The sequence below is a fragment of the Belonocnema kinseyi genome, chromosome 3 (assembly GCF_010883055.1).
Source record: "Belonocnema kinseyi isolate 2016_QV_RU_SX_M_011 chromosome 3, B_treatae_v1, whole genome shotgun sequence".
In the NCBI taxonomy this organism is placed as follows: Eukaryota; Metazoa; Arthropoda; class Insecta; order Hymenoptera; family Cynipidae; genus Belonocnema; species Belonocnema kinseyi.
This window is the reverse complement of record NC_046659.1, coordinates 49,712,162-49,731,055: the sequence shown is the minus strand read 5'-3', so window position 1 is coordinate 49,731,055 and position 18,894 is coordinate 49,712,162. Positions and strand designations below refer to the sequence as shown.

Genomic DNA, 18,894 nt, shown 5'->3' with positions numbered 1-18,894 from the left:
GTCAGAATTTCCTGAAAAATGTATCACATATTTTGTGAATGACCCCTTGTTGGAAATGGCTAAACCATATATTCCAACTTGTGCAAAAAATCATAAGTAGAAAGAGCAGTTCGAATTTTAAAGATCCATTTTAATTTTCCTGCATAAAAGTATTTTGCGCTTCCTTTTTGGAGTTTAAACAATTTACTGTATTATGGAAAGGAGCCTTTATCGAAAACAAAGTTTTTAAAATAGAATTTTCATTTTATACAGTAAAAACACACATTTCAAGAAAAAAATATTTTCTATACGAAAAAAAATTATTGTAATACTTATTGAAAATTTCCACCCATTATTAAGTATTTCAATTATAATATTCATATTCTTTACATAATTCGTCTCAAATTTTTCGTTATATACATTAATTAAACATCATTTACGCTGACAATGCATTGAAACATACATGACTTAGTAAAATAATTTTTTTTCTTTTCTTTTTTAAAGAAAACATTTTTGAGAATAGATGTGCCTTTTCACTGTTTAAGATAGAAATCCAAACGTAAAATTTTGCTTGCGATGATGAATTTATTTTATAATGCAATAAATGTTATAAACTACACGAAACAGTTACAAAAACACTTTGATACAGAAATTTAAATTCATCATTAAAATTCGACCTACTGTTTCCCGTTTTGATTTGTGGCACCAGATCGCAAAATGGTCGACAATTAAATGGTTGACAGAGTTGGAATAAAATTGTTATTTTTTACTTTAGAAATACTGACTTTATGGAATTTAAAAGACTTTAAGATGATAATTATTTCGTCAAAGCAGAAGCTGTTTTTTCTTCTCGCAATTCGCAAATTAATGAAAATGAAAGCGTCTTTACTTGAGACGGAGAAAAGTTAAGGTCGCTCGCTCCACCATTGCTGGTGCCACTGTTTGAGTCCAATGGTGGGCTAAGGATCTCCGCACTGTGTCTGTGGTGAGGATGAGGATGGTGGCCAGTGTTCATTGCAGTGAAGCTGTGACGTTTAACATTTTGCCTACTGCCAACTGCAGGGGGTGAGGTCGCCGGACTACTCGGGCTACTTGGTGCAGTGCTAGAACTACTTGATGTACTTGAGCTATTTGGAGTATTTGGTGTCGTAGTAGTTGAGCTGCCACCAGAAGAAACAGTCGAACTGGAATCTGATACTGGCAGTGCTGCAGCCTGAAAGCACCAAGTTGCCAAAATTGTAGCGGTATTCATAAATTCAGAAAATTAAAGAGGTTGTTGTTAAGAATTAATTCGAATTCGAAGCCTCAAATTGGAAACATAAAAAAACGGCCTTACTAAAAAAATTTGTAATGCTACTTTTAATATTTCAAACTAAAAACATCAAATACTACAAAAGTGTAAATTTAACACTGAATATTTTTTAATTAAAGCTTTTAAAATTAAGAAACTTTTAATTTGAGATATTTCAAAACAATTATTTTGAGGGATAGGTATTGCAAATCATTTGAAACTCGCGAAACCATTAATCCTTTATAATTAAGTGTTAATATTGTGTGGTTTCAAATTGGATCATTATCAATTTTAAAGAAATGCAAATCGAACACATTAAAAATTGCATAATTTTTCCATCAACTACGACGACCATTTCCTGCCTTCCCCCCCGGCTCGTTATTTTAACTTTCCCTGTAGTTTTCCAACATTGTGTAGCACCAGGTCCCCCCATAAACCGCAGGGTTTATTGAAGATTCATTGATAGCAAAATGCGAATTTAACTTTTCAGATGCATACTTTACGATCTGGTACTTGAACTTTTGAAAATGTCTATGCTTCTCGTAATTTTGGAAATAATTAACATTTCACAGTGTTACCAAGTCCATTTTAAACGTAAATAAAAGTCAAAATGACATGCATATATCATCCTTCACAAAAGAAATATTGATAAGCAATTACTTTAAAATTACTCAAAAGTCGAACGGCATTGTACATAACAAATTAAAATCTGTAGAAAACTTACAAGCAGTAAAATATTCCGTTTGCTTTTACTAGTAAAATTAATTACCGGAGTAACTTGAGGTCTAGGCTGACTCGTGGTTTGCACATTTCGAGAATGGTCAGTCGGAATTAATGGAGTAGTTTCTTCATTAGTAGGAGTCGGAGGAGCCACTCTTGATGGCCCTGGTTGCACACTGGAAAATATTGTACCGTTAATAATTTAATAATTAAAAAATTTATACTAGATAGTTAACCTATTATTAAGAGAGTAAATTGCTTTTCATTAAACCTACTTTGTAGACAGTTTCATTAAAGCCCTGGCGACACTATTTAATTCGACAAAGGCCAATGGAAATATACCAATTCTGTCAAGAAGCTTTCCTTCTGCCCAATTTTCATCCACTCTTCTGATGACACTGATCACCTCGCCCTGAAATTTTTAAATCTTACGATAAGACTGAAAACAGGATAAATTTATATTGTTAATGTTAACAGAGGATAATATTTACTTTGTTGAAAGTGAGACAACCATCTTCATCGTCATTGGACATTCTGAAATCGTATAAAGCCTTGCACTGTGGAACGTGTGGAGGTAAAGGGGTCATTACCTAAAAAATTAAAAATAATTTATTTTTATGAAGCAGGAATAAACATTCACAACATAGAACATATTTCTTTATGACGTATTTTAATTTTTAATCAAGGAAAGTACCTGCACATATGAAAGAGGAAATACTCCATGATTAGTACCACATTCCCCAAAATACCAGTTGTTGTCGATTTTCTTCCGCAGGACGACGATGTCTCCCTTTTTAAAGCTCAAATCCCTAAAACATAAAAATTGTCGAGATTATTTTTTTTTAATTTAGGGTTCAATATTCTAAATTAAATAAGGAAACTTGAAAAAGGGCATTTAAATTTCTGGAATACCGAACGAAGTTAAAAAAAAAAAATTAATTCCGCATGTAGTGCAGTACGTAGGTAACATTGAGCATGCATAAATAGTGTAACGCAGTTTCTCTTCGAATTCATGTTCAGGGGGTCCTAAATAATAACAAACTGCAGGGTGTCGGCTTCCGACAGTGTGCGTTTACCCGGGTGGGGGTGGGGGGGGGCGCACTGAAATACGTTATCTCTTACGAATTAATCAGTTAGCTTACAACTTTTTACTCAAATCAAATATACTTTTTTTTTATTTATGTTTCATTTATCATATTTTAACGAATCTTATTGAGAAACTCCATAAAAACTCACATCATCCCTTTACAGCAAACCTGAGGTATTAATTATTCCCAGAACGACACGTGTACAATATGCGTTTTGTGAAGATTGGTCTCACGATTAGAATTTCAAAAACGCAGCAGTGGAAAATGGAAAAGAAACATATGTTTCTTAAAATATTAGATTTATAAATATTGTTAACCTTCTTTGGATGTAATAGCATCTCTGGAGTGCTGAATCAATGGCGTAAAATACAGTGAAATATGCACACTAGGGTGATCTAAAAAACGCTTTTTCAGTTACAGGGTAAGTCAAACCCCTGCCCCCAAGTTTTAATATCCGGCGAAAATAAATTCGTAATTTGTTTTTAATTCATATATTAACACGTGCCACCGGGCACTTCAAAATCGCATTTGATTAACATGGAGAAATAATGAATTTTCTAAAAATCGAACTCATACTCCAGGATTTCATCGACACGTGCCAAGTTTTTTAGGTATTAAAGATGAGTGTCTACGAAATACAGCTATACTTATAACTTGTATTCTTAACTCACCCTTATCCACCTTCCAGCGCCACAAATATGACCCACAAATAAAAAAACTATATTTTTAAGTATTATTGTTAATTTTCAGCAAGTTCCGTCGTCTTTTTCATACAAAAAATTACTGATGGAACATTGTTATATTTCCTATCAATTTTAAACAAAGTTTATTTGTTCAACTGTATGTAACTGGTTTCAACAATTTTTCATTCAAAAAAATGTAAAAAATAATTGTATTTTCTGATCAAAATGCGATATTTGGTCCTTGTTTGACGTAGTGAACCAAAACCAATTGTTTAAACAATTACATGATGTTTTTTAAAAATTTTACTACTCCAAAAAATGACCAACTATTAGATTTCAATCAGAAAATACGATTATTTTTTACATTTTTTAGGAATAAATAACTGTTTAAATAAGAGACATTTATTCAAACAATTAAAAATTGTTAAGAAAATCGTAAAAAATATTCAAATTGTCCATTAGAAATTATTTTTAGGGAAAAGACGACGGAACTTGCTGAAAATTAACATAAAAAAGTACAAATATAATTTGTTTTTTTATTTTTGGGTCATGAACATGAATTTTGATTTTTCGCAAATCCAAAATTTCACCATGTTAACCAAATGGGATTTTGGACCTCCCTAGTATGGATGTTTACTGTTTCAGTGTACTTCACGCCATTGATTCAGCACGCCAGAGATCTTATTACATCCAAAGAAAGTTAACAATATTTATAAATCTAATATTTTAAGAAACATATGTTTCTTTTCCATTTTCCACGGCTGCGTTTTTGAAATTCTAATCGTGAGACCAAACGTGTCGCTTTGGGAATAATTAATTCCTCTGGGTTGTTGCAAAGGAATATGAGTTTTTTACGGAGTTTTTCACTAATATTGGTTGAAATATGATTAATTAAACATAAATAAAGAAAATTAAATTTTGAGTACAAAGTTGCAAATTACCCGATTAATTCGTAAGAGATCCCCCAGGTAAACGCACACTATCAGAAGTCGGCACCCTGCAGCTTTTATTATCTAGGACCCCCTGAATATGAATTCGAAGAGAAACTGCGTTATACTATTTACGCATGCTCAATGTTATCTACACAGCGACAAAATAACGCGATGTAACGCGGTATGGAATGGAGGCGTAAAATTGGAATTTTTTTATAATTCATAATGAAATTAAAAAGAGAGCTGTTATAATTTAACAATATTTTTTATATGTCTAACTGAAAGGTTTCGAATAAAACAACTTCACTTTGGAAGAGTTCTAAATTTAACAAATTAAAATTTTAAATAAAATTCAAAATGGAAACCTAAATGACTAAAATTTGTTGCACGTAAAATTAAACAATTGCTAGTTGAAACATTTTCAATGTTATACAATTTAGTAACCGAAAAGTTGGAAATAATTCATCAATTTATTTTAATTACATATTTCAAACCAACTAGGCTTGACTAGTTCAAAAGGGTGCAAAATAAAAAATCTTTGAAAAATTAAAATTTGGAGCTTTCGTATAATTATACCTCTCGAAATTAAATAATTCTAAAATAAAATAGTCAAAATATAAAAAACTCAAATTTAAAACGCTCAATTTTATCAATTTAAAATGTTTAAACCATTACATCATAAAAAATACACATTTCTTAAATCGTTCGAAATCAAATTTCTAGTTCTATAATAATATATTGTATAAAAAATGTCCATTTGGAAGCGTTTGAAATTTAAAAAAATGTATATAATGTTAATCTAAAAAGTCTTACCAGACATTTTAAATAGATTATAGCTGACCCTCAAGGAAATTTGTAATGGATAATGTATCTTTCAAAAATGTAATAATGTTTTTTTTGTTCGGTCTTACGGCCTAATTAAAATAAACAGAAAAACCGATTCTACTGCTGAAAAACATCGTTTTTATTTTCAACGTTTCGGCTCTCTTTTCCTCTCTAAAATATATAGTGTTTTTTTTATAATACAGTAAAATTAAAATACAAATAACTTGCTGAGTATCATACATTATTTTTGGTTATTATCTGACATTAATTACGCAGTCAAAAAAAAAAAAACATTTTCGTTTCAAACTCATTTAAATATAACAATGTTGGTTTATAGATAATTATATAACTATCTTTTCTCTAGTTCCTTATTATTAGAAACGAAACCAAGATGATATCATTTATGCTTAATTACTCTGAATTTTTGTACTATCATCATTTCCAATCTACGTTCGACAAGAAAATGATTCTGACATTGCTTATTATATAAAAAAACTCGTATCGCGTAATCTACGTGATCTATTAGAAACTTTAAGAACTTCATCAATGAGTCTTCAAGAAAACATCCTTATCTATATTTAAGTGACGTTGTAAAAGGATGAAAGTTCACAGGGATCATATACGTACGATCTATTTATCCTTTAGCTAAGTCACTGAAACTGAAGTAGTTTTCTCACAACCAGTCCTCAAAACAAAATTTGAAGCTATTCGAAATTAATATTGGTTCCCAGATTTCAAATAACAGCAGATAATAAAATAAAAATATTAAATACTGTGTAATAATTCTTGTTAAACAAAATGTTTAAAAAATAATTCAGGTGCATTTTTTTCACTCGGTAAATGCATATTGAATCAATTAAAATGTTCTAGCATCTTCAAAACCTTCTATATTTCTTGTGTACTTTTACTCATTAGTTTAGACTTTATGTAAGCCCAGGGTAGGTTCCCCCTGGGAAAAAAATGAAGTACAATGAAAGCACACTATGTAGGTTCAGTAAGTTAAAAGATAATATAGGCTAGCAAAATAATGAAATAATTAGTATCGATAACTGACGAGACCTAAAAAAACTAAAAAGATAGAGTATTTTGCAAATATTTACATTAGCTACTTAATTTACATTTTACAGATTTTCTAGGAAAATCTTGAGTTTGACAATGTGCTACAACACATTCCTATAAGATTTATAACTTCCGTAAGACATTGTTAGTGTTACGTTGCGTGAGCTCGACTAGTGTGAGCCGAAAATAAAAACGAAAATGCGAAGAAAGTGTAAGGGACGAAAATCAATGTGTTAAGACAAACAAACTTGCTTCATTTATCCAATTTCTGCAAAGTTATATGCTAGTCTGAATCACTGCAAGTTTACAAAAATTCTCAATTTGTCTAAAGTCACACTTATTTCTTACGCTAATTCAACAGGTTACTTAGTAAAATTTTCGAGAAAATATTTATACTGAGAAAAATCTACTTTAATTCAGAAAATCGTAAATAGTAAATCTGTTCACGCGTCAAAAATATAAACATTTTTATTTTAAAATGTATTTTTATAGCAGCTCCAATCATAGTTATTGACACATATGTGAAACGATTCATTCTTCGATATGCTATAAGTGAAATAGGAATTTCGTCTAGTGGATTAAGGAATCCTTTCTTATAAATTTAAACTCCAAATACCATAACTGTAATAAGCATCTAAATGCCTATTTTAAAAGACTAAACATAACTGAAAAAATTGAACAAATGGAAGACTTCACACGTTTTTTATAGCAGTAGATGTCAGAAATATCAGGATATGCAAGTGCTCGTTAGATTTTAATAAAACTTTGTGAAATTATAATGTTGTATAAGAGACATTTGGGGCCCAAAGCATTTTTGAAAATGTTCTTAATTACGGGAGTTATTCCATGTCAAATTTCACCATTACATTTTTTTTTTAATATCGATATGTATTTTATAAATGGCGGTATGACTTCCAGGTATAACGAGCAACATATTTATCACTTTTTTCATGAATGGACTTAATTTTTTTGCGGTGTTAACTAGAAATATCTTGCCAGGGACCCTAAGCTATCATATATTTTTAATTGCCGAACATTTAATTATATAAACAACTTTGATAGAAAAATATACATTATGAGTATTTTGACATATTTCCATGAAAAAGCACGATGAAAAATGTCCGTTTGACCGTTGAATTCCACAGGCCAAAAGTCGCAGCATAATCCAAATGATATAGAACTCATTATCTAAGCGTTTTTTGAGTCACAGATTCAAGGAGCTCGATTTTTTTAGATGAATTTTAATTTATGCATAAAAGTGATTTTACGATTGTTTTGCCGAGTTTAACACAATTAGTTGATAGCACAAATAAATATTTATCAAAAGCAAAGAATTTCATATGGATTTTTCATTATGTACATTTAAAAAACACGTTTCCTCTTAAAACAGTTTTCATTAAGGGCGTCGAAACCAGAACCCAACCTTGAAATTGAATTGCTTCACTCAGTCCATAAATACTAGAATTACATATTTTTTAGATCTTTTGGGGCTATTCATGCTTTTAATCAAATCTGTATTAGGAGTGAAAAATTAGCTACTTGCAATAGTTTTTGTATAAAACATTTCATTTTTGCATACTTACTTAGGATTTATAAAAGTTGAAACAAAAACACAAATATTGAAATTAACCAACATTGCACTTCGAATACAGGTTTGATTCAAAAGAGAAATAGGTCCTAATTACCTCAAAAAAGATCTAATTCTAGTATTTATGGAGTAAAACGAGGCAATTCAATTTGGAGCTTGGGTCCTGGTTTCAACGCACTTCAAAAAAATGGAATATATCAGGTAAGTTTCAAGACATTGGAAGCTTAAATGAACCTTAATTTACGTATATAGCGACAAATTTAAAAAAAGAATATACAAAGAACAATACACGATAGAATGAATACCCCATAAAAATAATAAACAATCAGAACTGAAATACGAATTCTAGTATAGCTTTTTGGTTACACAGGTTTTAAATAATAAATATTTTAAGTAGAAATTGACACAAATTTTCTTTAAGTTTGTGCCTGTGTCAAAATAAGTTTATTAAAGCTTATAATGTGTTGAAACTTACATGATGTAATACAATAATTATTTTTGTTGTGTGGTCGATGTATAGCTCCAAGTCCAAGTTCAACTGTAAAGCAAATAAGATATCTTTGTTATAAGCATAGGACCTGGAGCTATACAGCGACCAAACGCGACGTGAAACAGTATGAAATGGAGGCGTCGATATTATAAAAATTTCATCCGAAGGTCTATATTTTCGAATATAAATTAAGTTTTATTTATTAATTGTTTTGACCTCCACAAATCCATCATAAAATCTTCTTTACGCACAAATTAAAATTTTTCTTAAAAATCCTAAGCCCTTGCGTTAATTTACGTTTTGGCGGCATCCCAATTTGAAGTAGTTTAAATAAAATATGATAATATTTTTTTAATGGACCCTACTGATATTAACAGATTTTTGATTGAATCAGATATTTCGGCCGTGAATAGGGGACCCTCATAAGTGATTCATTTCTTTGTATGACGTTGTCATTGTAAGAATGCAGTGACTGAAACGCGTGGATGTTTAGGTGGCTTAAACGTAGAAAGTATTTTCTAAATCATAGTATAGTAGGAAAACCCTTATTCTAAGTTTTTCGTCAAAGTTGGGCTCTTATATTATTAGAATTATAACTCTGAATTTCACTAGGGATTTTTTTAAAGTGCAATCTTCTAAATCAAAATTATTTTCCATAATTCCCGTTCCATGTCAAAAATGATCTGTTCAAAGTCAAATAATCATTCGTAAAGAAAATTTCCTGTCCTAAAGTCTAAATCATAATACAATCACAATTACGTTTATTTCCAAAAATTCCCTATTCAAGTCAGAATTATATTTATTTACAACATTTTCTATTATAATTCAGAAATATAGTAAATCCCTTTTTTAAAAATTTGAAAGAGAAAAGTTCCAAATTCTGGCAAATTTTTATTTGCAAAAAGAAGGTTTAGTTCAAATTTTTATTTTGGGAAAAGGATTTTTTGAATTCTGACTTAGAACATAGTTGATTTGTGTAAATTCCCTTTTTATAAATCAGAATTAAAATTATTTTAAAAAGTTGCTCTTTTCACGCCATAAATAATCTGTTCCAACACAAAATTATAATTGTTTACGAAATTCTCTGTTCCAAATCAGAATTAGAATAATCAAATATATAAAACCACTTTTAAGTTTGATGTTAGTACATTCGAGAAAAAAATGCATGTAACTGAATCACATTCTCGTCGATTGTCCGTTCCTTTCCCGGTGAACTAAATTCCCGATTTTCTCGATTTCCCGGTCGCGTATACACTTGCCCCTTGATAAGTTGATCGAATTTATTACAGGACACTGGAGCGATATTTTTGCACACAAATAATCTTCTAATTTGAAAATTTTAGGTATTTATTTAAAATCTAAAATAAACATTTAAAGACTTTGAATTTTAAACCATTTTGTTTTCAAACGCTTTCAAATTTGAATCGTTTAGTGTGAATTAATTTTATAATTTTAGTTACATTATTTTTAGTTTAAATACTGAACAGGTTTTCCTGAATTTTTTCGATTCACATAAAATCTAAGCTTACTAAATATCTAAATGTAAATATGTTAAATCTGGCACTGTCCAATTATGCAGACATTCTTTATATTATGTAATGTTACAGTTCGAACTCGAAAGACGAAGGTTCCATAATCAAAAATCAAAAACTGAAAACCTTCAAATATAGAACTTCTGACATCTAAAGCATTCTTCCTAAAAATTCTAAATTTACTATTCTTTCAAGCTAAATGTCGAAATAGAAAAGCCTTAAAACTGAGAGCATCCAAATATGAAAAGTTTTGAATTTGAAAGAAGAAAATTTCTATTTACGAATTTTAAACAAAAGTAAAGAAAACTTTTAATCACAAGAAGCAACCAACTGTAAAAGTATTTGCATGCATTGCTTGTTAGTGTACTAGTCAATTACTGAAACGAAAGATTAATGTGAATAATTTTTTTGAATTTCGGAAACAGTACGAGTACCAAAATTTCGATACAAATTTCAGCTTTTCGAGGTCTTGCTATTTGTGCCAAAATTTTAGTACACGTACTCACGACCTATGGAATAAAACAAATAATATCTTCGAAAGATTTCTAATAGCATTTTCAAACATCGAACGACTGCGTCTGAATTGAAGTTTTGAATGAAAATATTCAAGTTCATTAAATTGTATTTTTTATTTAATGACTTTACTTAGATGATGATAAATTAACCCTCTGTAAAGCACACATATGATCTGACTCCTAGGTCGCATATTCGCACCAATGACTTAATACAGCTTATATACTTTCGACTCCAATTGACTTATTTTAATTTATTAGGAATATTAGGTATTTTCACTTCAACCATCAGCTGACTTCACTTCGTTAAAAACTGAGGGGAAAACAATGGACCAAATGCATGGAAGAAAACTTTATTTCTGTAATATCTTTGTGATTAATAATAATTATTAACATGTTATTATTTCATTAAACAGTAATTAAAAAATGAAAACTATTTTTCAAATACACTTATATAAAAAATGAGCTTTTATGAAGGTATTAGCAAAATAGGGTAAAAATGAACTGAATCCCTTGCAATTCGTCACTTGTTTCCCCACTCGACAATCTACGAAGTGAATTTAGCAGGTGATAGAAACGAAAGTAGCTAATTTGGGAAAACTGCTTAAAAGGTCGTTCACTTTCGATTTTTTTAAACTCACATGTTTTATGCATTTTGTTATGCTCGACACGAATCTGAAAGAAAAAGTGTCGCTCTCTTATTTCGGTTTTCTAACTTCGAGATTTTTACTATCGAAAATTCAGATTTTTTCTATGATTTTTGAAATACAGTGATATGAAGTACTTTTCCACCCTAAACATAAAATATCCCTTCCTTTCCCTCGCGCATTTCGCCTACCGATCCCATTTCCAGGATTTACAACTCGTAGGCACACCCGACTCCTTTCGTATTGTTTTTATGGCGGGGGAGTGGGTGTAGTTTAATAAGGCTTGTGGCAAAGTTGGAAAAGGGTTCGGGGTGCCTTCCAATGCGAAACGATCCCGACTTGGGAGCATTTGCAACTCATGGGTACCTCAGATCCCTTTCCAATCGATCTTTTATATAGTTTTACCGAATAATTTTTTTAAAGATCAAAATGGTTTCAATTGAACAGCAACATTCGGGTACATGTAATTGTTGGCATATATATAATAACACTAAGAGTTATAATTTGAGGCTACGAGAGTAGAGAAAACAAAACTTTTTTCGTAAAAGATAGATAGGTATAGGTCAAGCTCAATCGATACATAGAAGAATACATAACAAAGTAGGTGATGCAAATTCGTACCGGACTGTTCTCAAAAGGATGAAGTATATCATCGCCCTAAAGTTGTAGTACATCATGTCCTCAACTGTCAAACTGAGAAAATTAGGTTTAAATGTTAACCATAATATACTCTACAAAAATGTTCTGAAATGTCGAAATAAGTTTATCGGTCAAAAATAATGAATGATTGAAAAGATATTAGGACAAATTTTAATACCATTCTGAAGGTATTTTAGCTGATGCGGAAAAAAAGAATAGATTGTACTATTCTTTTGTATTACATACCTCAAATTAAATGAGTTATTCCCAATTTATTGACTTTTGTGTAACATTTCGATAGTTACTTTTAAGGTTAAATATATTTTTTAATTTGTTATTTCTCAAATTGAAATTAGGTTACCCACACAAAATATGCACTACGAAACTGGCATTTTTTCACTTTGTAATTAACGCAACTATTTTAATTAATAATTTTAACAGCTGAGGAAATTAATTTATTTAAACACAAAGTTTAACCCTTACCAAACCTAAAAATACTAATAGTTCAAAAATTTCGAAAAGTGGACATGGCTTAGTGTAACTCTAGGACGACGAAATCTGTCTCCCTTCCTTCTACACATTGGAATGACTGTGATTACTCAGCCGATTCGATTATCTAAATTCAACGATGTCCTTAGCCGTGTTTGTTTTACTGAAAATAGCTACAAAAAACAATCTCATGCAAAAAAGGTTTTATAAAATAAAATAAAGAAACGCACCCTGGCACCTTCGACACATAGTCATAAATGGCACGCCCGTAGGGCTGATTATGAAGATGAACTTGCTTCGCAGCAACATTAGTGTGTCGCGAAGGATCTACAGCAAGAACAACTGGTTGATTGGTGTTAATTGTTGGTGCAGGGGCGACTTGATGACCACCAAACAGGCGTTGAGGACCATTAATACTCTTCGAAGGAGTCTTTATTCCTTTCGGAGTTGCATTTCGCATTCCCTCCAAAATTCTCATTAGTAAAACATTCGGAGGCAGATCGTCTACCTTGATGTCGACAAGAACTCGACACTCTGGACACCGAAGTTCCCGATGAGTGCTGATTATTTCCTCCAGACATTTTTTACAAAATGTGTGTTGGCAAGGTAAAACTTTGCTGGAAGTGTCCAAACGCTCTAAGCATACGGAGCACTCCAAAAGGTCATTTAACATGCACTCATCCATTCTGTCTCGTTTCGCCTGTATTTTCTGCACTTTATCGATATTAGCTTGTCAGCTGTGACTTTGTCTCACTCCCTCTCACTTTCCATGGAACTCTTATTTATCTTCTTTTGCTTTTCCTTTTCTCTTGCGTTTATGTCCAGAACCAGCTGCAAGGCTATTAAAGACGAGTCAAGCTCTTGTTTGCTGCAGCTTCTAATTAACTTGATTATTTTCGCGAGTACTAACGGATGCAAAAGGAAAACGCCTTAATTCGACGTGTGTCGTGGAGAACGCGATGTTGGGCGATCCGTTCCATTCCTATGTATTTTTTAAGAAACCATTTCGCCCGACTGGATTTTCGGAATGGCAGGTCACGCGGCTAGTTCTTTCCTTCACTGCCGTTTTCCGAACTGAACACATTATTGCACCAGAGATTTAACACAATTCAGAATCAACGACACGAAAAGTAGACATAATTCAGGAATCAATCACTCTCCGCCATTTCCGGCTGTATTTTTTAAAAGTCGACGGATGGTGAACCTTTAAACACGTGCTGCAGAGAAGGGCAAACATCCATGCCTTATGATGGTCTTTATGTTGCTTTCACATGTCGTACCATGCCGTACTAACCTCACTTTTATTTATATCGTTGTGTTTACCATATTGATCTTGTTTGCCGTTTTTAAATATAAGTCATGCTGTTAACTCTAATTGATCGTATTATTAATTAATATAAGTCTATTAATTTAATACTAGTCGATTTTCAAATGTTTCAAATCATGTTCAAATGATCTACTATTTCTCGACCAATCGAAATGATGCAAGTATACCTATTTGAGCGCGCTTGCATAAATGGGACAAAAATGATTGTTTTAAAACATAAATTACATAAATCATTAGAACATTTTGTCTAACTAATAACATATTCTAATTCTGCACTAGTTAATCTTTCGGCGAAACAATTTTTTTTATTTTTTTTATTCTGAAAATCTAAAAAAGAAAAAATTTTTTTAAAAAAGTATCCAAATGAGTTTAAAAAAGTTACATTACACCGTTTTTCTACACTATCTCAGTGATTTCGCGTAGAAAAACTGACACTGAAGAAGTATGTACATTGTTTTCTTGCTTTTTTTAAATTTCTGTTATTTATATTTTTGGGGCTTCCAGAATAACTAACAAATGTATTTCTTACTCCGCGTCATTAACCACCCTAATAGCGCAGAACGTTCCAGACCAAAATTTCCATTATTGTTAATATTATCAATAAGGATCGCGTAAATCGTAAGACAGGACTCACCCCCTTGACTGACGGTTTCAGTCTAGAGACTAGCTAAAACAGGCCCCAATAAATTTTCGTTCAACTTGTCCTTCATGACAATTGAAGTTTGAAATGAAAAAACGAAATTTATTGTGAATTTAAGTAGAAAAAAATCTGACCCTTAGATGTGAACAATGAGACGTAATGAGCTGTGACCGTAATCCTTCCCAGGATTCTCTGAAACCGAAGACAAAAATGACAAAAAAACTTTCTGGCAGTCAAAAACTTTTCTTGGGAATTAGCACCTACTGAAAAGTGGTGAATTCTGGCTGTAAAGAGATAGGTCAAAAATCGAAGTCAGTTTATAATATGGATATCATATTATAGTGTTGTATAAGCAGTACTCAAAACGCAAAAATGACATCCATTTATACCTATCTCTTACGGTTTACGAGATACTTGTTTTTAAAAATAACCGCAACGGAAGATTCCTGCTAGTAAAGTAGTGTAAACCAGTGGGATATGCTATTCATTAAATTTTGAGGAAGTTTATAATTAGATAAATTCAACTAAAATATGATTTTGAATTTTTAAGTTTAATGTTTATAAACATATTATTATTTAAAAAACTAAATGGTATAATAAGTATAATAATAATTCTGGGAATGGAAGCATTTTAAATTATAATGATTGAAATTTTATCTATTGAAATTTAAAGGGTTTAATTTCGAAAATATAATTTCAAAATTGGCAATTTTAAATGACAACGTTCCCAATTAGGTATTTTCATTCCAGCCATCAGCTAACTTCACTTCGTACATGCTGAGGGGAAAACAAAGGACCAAATGCATGAGAATCGGTTAATTTTTGCTCTATTTTGCTAATATCTTCGTAAAAACTAATTTTTTTCTGTATAAATGTATTTGAAAAATAGTTTTCATTTTTTAGGGACTATTTAAAGCAATAACGAAATGATAGTAATTATTATTCATTACGAATATATTACAGCAATGAAGTTTTGTCCCATGTATTTGGTCCGTTGTTTTCGACGCAGCAATCAACGAATTGTGAAGTTAGCTGGTGATTCAAGTAGGAATACTTAATTGAATTGTTTTAAATAGAAATATTACAAATTGCGGCGTGCGCAATTTCACATTTAAAATGTTCAAAATTGTAATATGTTTGAGTCGCTCGAAATTTAATAATATTTGATTCGAAAATGTCAAAAATACATAATTTTAGATAAAAATATTTAGAGTCCTCAGAACATTTTTGGTAGAATATCTAATTAAAAACCTTAACTAGCCCTTAGAGATATGGTAAATTAGACGGCCTATGAATTTAAATTGAATAAATATGCTATTATAGTTTCTAAGTTTGCGAGGTTGTAATTAATTCAGTTTTTTTTGTTCGCTAGATTGCAGTTTTTCTTGCAAAAGGTTCCAAGATTGCCGAAGATTACATATAATTTCACAATATTTCATGGTCTTTGAGGAGTTGAACAAGCTTGAACGCGCAATTTCAAGGGAAAATTGTAATTTAATTCTTTATAATAGGGGGCCGAATGAGTGGCAGAAATGACTCGAAGATGAGCCGAAGTGGCAAGAGTATTGTATACTTTACAAGGGCAATTATAACTGACTAATTTCTGCACCTTTTTTCCATAATATTTTTTATAAGAATTGCAGGGAATTTTCGATAAGAGAAAAATGAAAACCAAATTTTCCTTAAATTTTAGAAATTTATGGTGAAATTGCAATAAATATCCAAAAATTTAAGATAATTTACGCAAGTCTCTTCCCGAGCGCTATGCATACCCCGAAAAGCGAACATTCCGTGCATGTGTTACAAATATGCATTTTGAAAGCAATAATCACCACTAAGATCTATAAGATATGTAAGTCAATGAATAGTTTCGTTGAAACGTTAAAAAGTTTCATAATATGCTTGCACACACGCATGTTCAGTTGAAATTAGGTTAATATTTATATTACAGTATATTAATATTATTATTAACATTGATGTCATATTAATGTATGATATTATGCTTACATTACTTAGTAGCATTTTTTATAATTTTGAATTTTCCCGCCTTAATATTTGAAACTTTACAAGTTTACAACCTTGAGATCCAAGTGAGAATAATCACTATAGCCTCTTATCTTATATTTCAAAAAAGCCAAAAGAAATGTCTATATACTTCTTCGCAGCAGCAGTTTTCTACACAGCCTCATCGAGGTGGTGTAGAAAAACCGTGAAGTGTAACTTTGTTCAACTTCCAATGACTTTTAAAATTTAATTTTGTTATTTTTATTAACTGCCAGAATAACAACAAAATTCAAGAAATTCTCAGTGAGTGAGGCATTGGTGCAGACTAGTGAAATATGCTATAAATCAGGTTCATAATGATTATTTTTGGGTGGGAGTGGAGGATAATAATAGGGACCATACTAAATATATTGGCACCTTTTTGGCACCATACCTTTTCACGGAGGCCTGTTTTTAATGGTGTACTAACACGCCTGTCAACTGGCTGTCAGCCAGCAGAAAAATCATAAGAGTGAAAGAGATAGAGGGTACTTTTCTTTTAATTTTCCGCTCTCTGTCCCTTTTACTCTTAGAAGTTTTCTGCTGGCTGTCGACCAGTAAACAGGTGTGTAACTTCACCATTAGTTAAATCGTTAAATGGGAGAGTTTACCGCTTATCAGAAGGAAACACAGAACTTACCCAGGAAACAAAAATCCATTCACTTCTGTTTAATGGTTTTCGAAGTCTTTTGAATTGCGTATCTGTCACTAGAATTCTAAAATTGCCGCCGATTTGTTTTTTAAATACTTTTAGTCGTTATAATTTTGTTGACTAACTTATATGCTTGAGAAAATGACCAATTCACACAGTCGCAAACCGATTCTGTTTTAACTTTCTGAATCTGCAAATGATAGATACACAAATCACAGAGTCGTCTTTTCAATGGATTCTTTTTTCCTGGGTACATACACGGCCACGTAATTCGAACTCAAAGTAAAGTTTCTAAAAGAAAGTGATAAGAAAACGCGTGACAAAACATATTAAACGTAGATCGTATGTTAATAAAAAGATGAATTGCAAAGTTGGAATGTATTATTAAAAAGGAACGAAAAATTTTGTACGAAGATAAGTTTTCAACACAGAAAACAATCCACCTTTACCTGATGTTGGTAAAAACTTTCCTTGCTACCAAATCTTTCGTTTCTTCTTTAATAATAGCTTCAAACTTTTCAATTCGTTTTTTTATTAATCTACAATCCACATTTTTTTCTTTCATTCGTTTCCTTATAATTTTCTATGGAAACTTTACTTTGCTTACTTTAAGTTCGAATTACGCAGCCGTTTATGTAAGTTCGGTGGTGCCTCCTAACAAGAGGTAAACTCTCCCATTGATTGCCATCTTGCATTCCTATATTGGGTACTAATTTCAAATTTATGATAAATAATTATTAGGTAAAGCATAAGTAGTAATTTCTTAAATATAAAAAAAGTTTTTGGAGTGACAGATAAAAAATAATTTGATTTTAATTAAAAAGATGTTATGAATTCTGAGTTCAGAGAAAGAAAACATTTTTTTATGACAACGATTAATCTTGTCTCTGTCGAGTTTCTAAATTAATTTTAAAAAAAATGAGTTTTGATGCATTTTCCATTAATTATTTATCATAGATATTGAATTTGAATATTTATATAATTTAAAATGCGCGCACTAACAGTAACCAATCGGGTCGTCGGCGCGAAGGAAGCGCAGTTCAAAAAGTTCCCAAAATTGGAAGCACTGGACGTCATGCGTCGCAACCATGATCTAAGATTACACGGTCTAGCCACACGCAACTAAAAAAAAGTTAACCAATAAGGAGCAACTCCACCACTTTTAACCATATTGAATAAGTGAGCGCGCGACAATGAAGTATATTTGAAAGGAAGTAAATGCAATGAGCGAAGATTGTAAGTAAAAAATAAAGTAATTATATAGTTTATAAATAAATTAAGTCAGTTTGAAAATAATGAAATTTTTGAGCTGTGTTATCTGAAGTATAAACAAATATTTAACATCTAACTTGTAATATAGAAGAAATGCTTAGAAATATAGATAACATGACCTCTCAAGGCACCTGAGGAATTGTGCCTTTTAACGCGAATGAAATGAAGTATCATCCACCTAAGGAGAAAAAAGAATATTGTTTTCGGGCTAAAAGCAGAAATAAATAAATGCAAAATAATCGATATCATATCCTGTATTATGATAATATCCGTTTTTATATTTCGTATATACATAAGCACTAAATGAGAACAAAAGAACCCTCTCAGGGTACACAAAGTCACATATTCATATGAAATAATGATTTCAATGGTATATTTTCAATAGAAACACCACTGCAATTTTCACAAAGTTAATCTTCACACGACACGCTTTCACAAAGGGATAGCGTCAGCAGTGTCCGCTTCTTGCACCTTATTTGAATATTG

General features: G+C 31.2%; 1 protein-coding gene across 3 annotated transcripts in view; it reads right to left on the bottom strand.

The window, feature by feature from the left end:
- LOC117169093 (E3 ubiquitin-protein ligase SH3RF3-like) overlaps positions 1-13,656 on the bottom strand; it is a 27,937-nt gene extending 14,281 nt beyond the window's left edge. For 2 of the 3 annotated variants that reach the window (XM_033355220.1, XM_033355222.1), the window contains exons 1-6: positions 12,705-13,656; positions 2,685-2,799; positions 2,482-2,580; positions 2,266-2,402; positions 1,995-2,166; positions 869-1,192 (exon numbers count right to left, since the gene is read on the bottom strand). In XM_033355220.1, the coding sequence (XP_033211111.1) occupies positions 869-1,192; positions 1,995-2,166; positions 2,266-2,402; positions 2,482-2,580; positions 2,685-2,799; positions 12,705-13,159 (1,302 nt within the window). In that variant the 5' untranslated portion in view covers positions 13,160-13,656. The remainder of the gene's footprint in view (positions 1-868; positions 1,193-1,994; positions 2,167-2,265; positions 2,403-2,481; positions 2,581-2,684; positions 2,800-12,704) is intronic. The other variant, XM_033355221.1, reaches the window with a different exon arrangement.
- Positions 13,657-18,894: the final 5,238 nt, after the last annotated feature.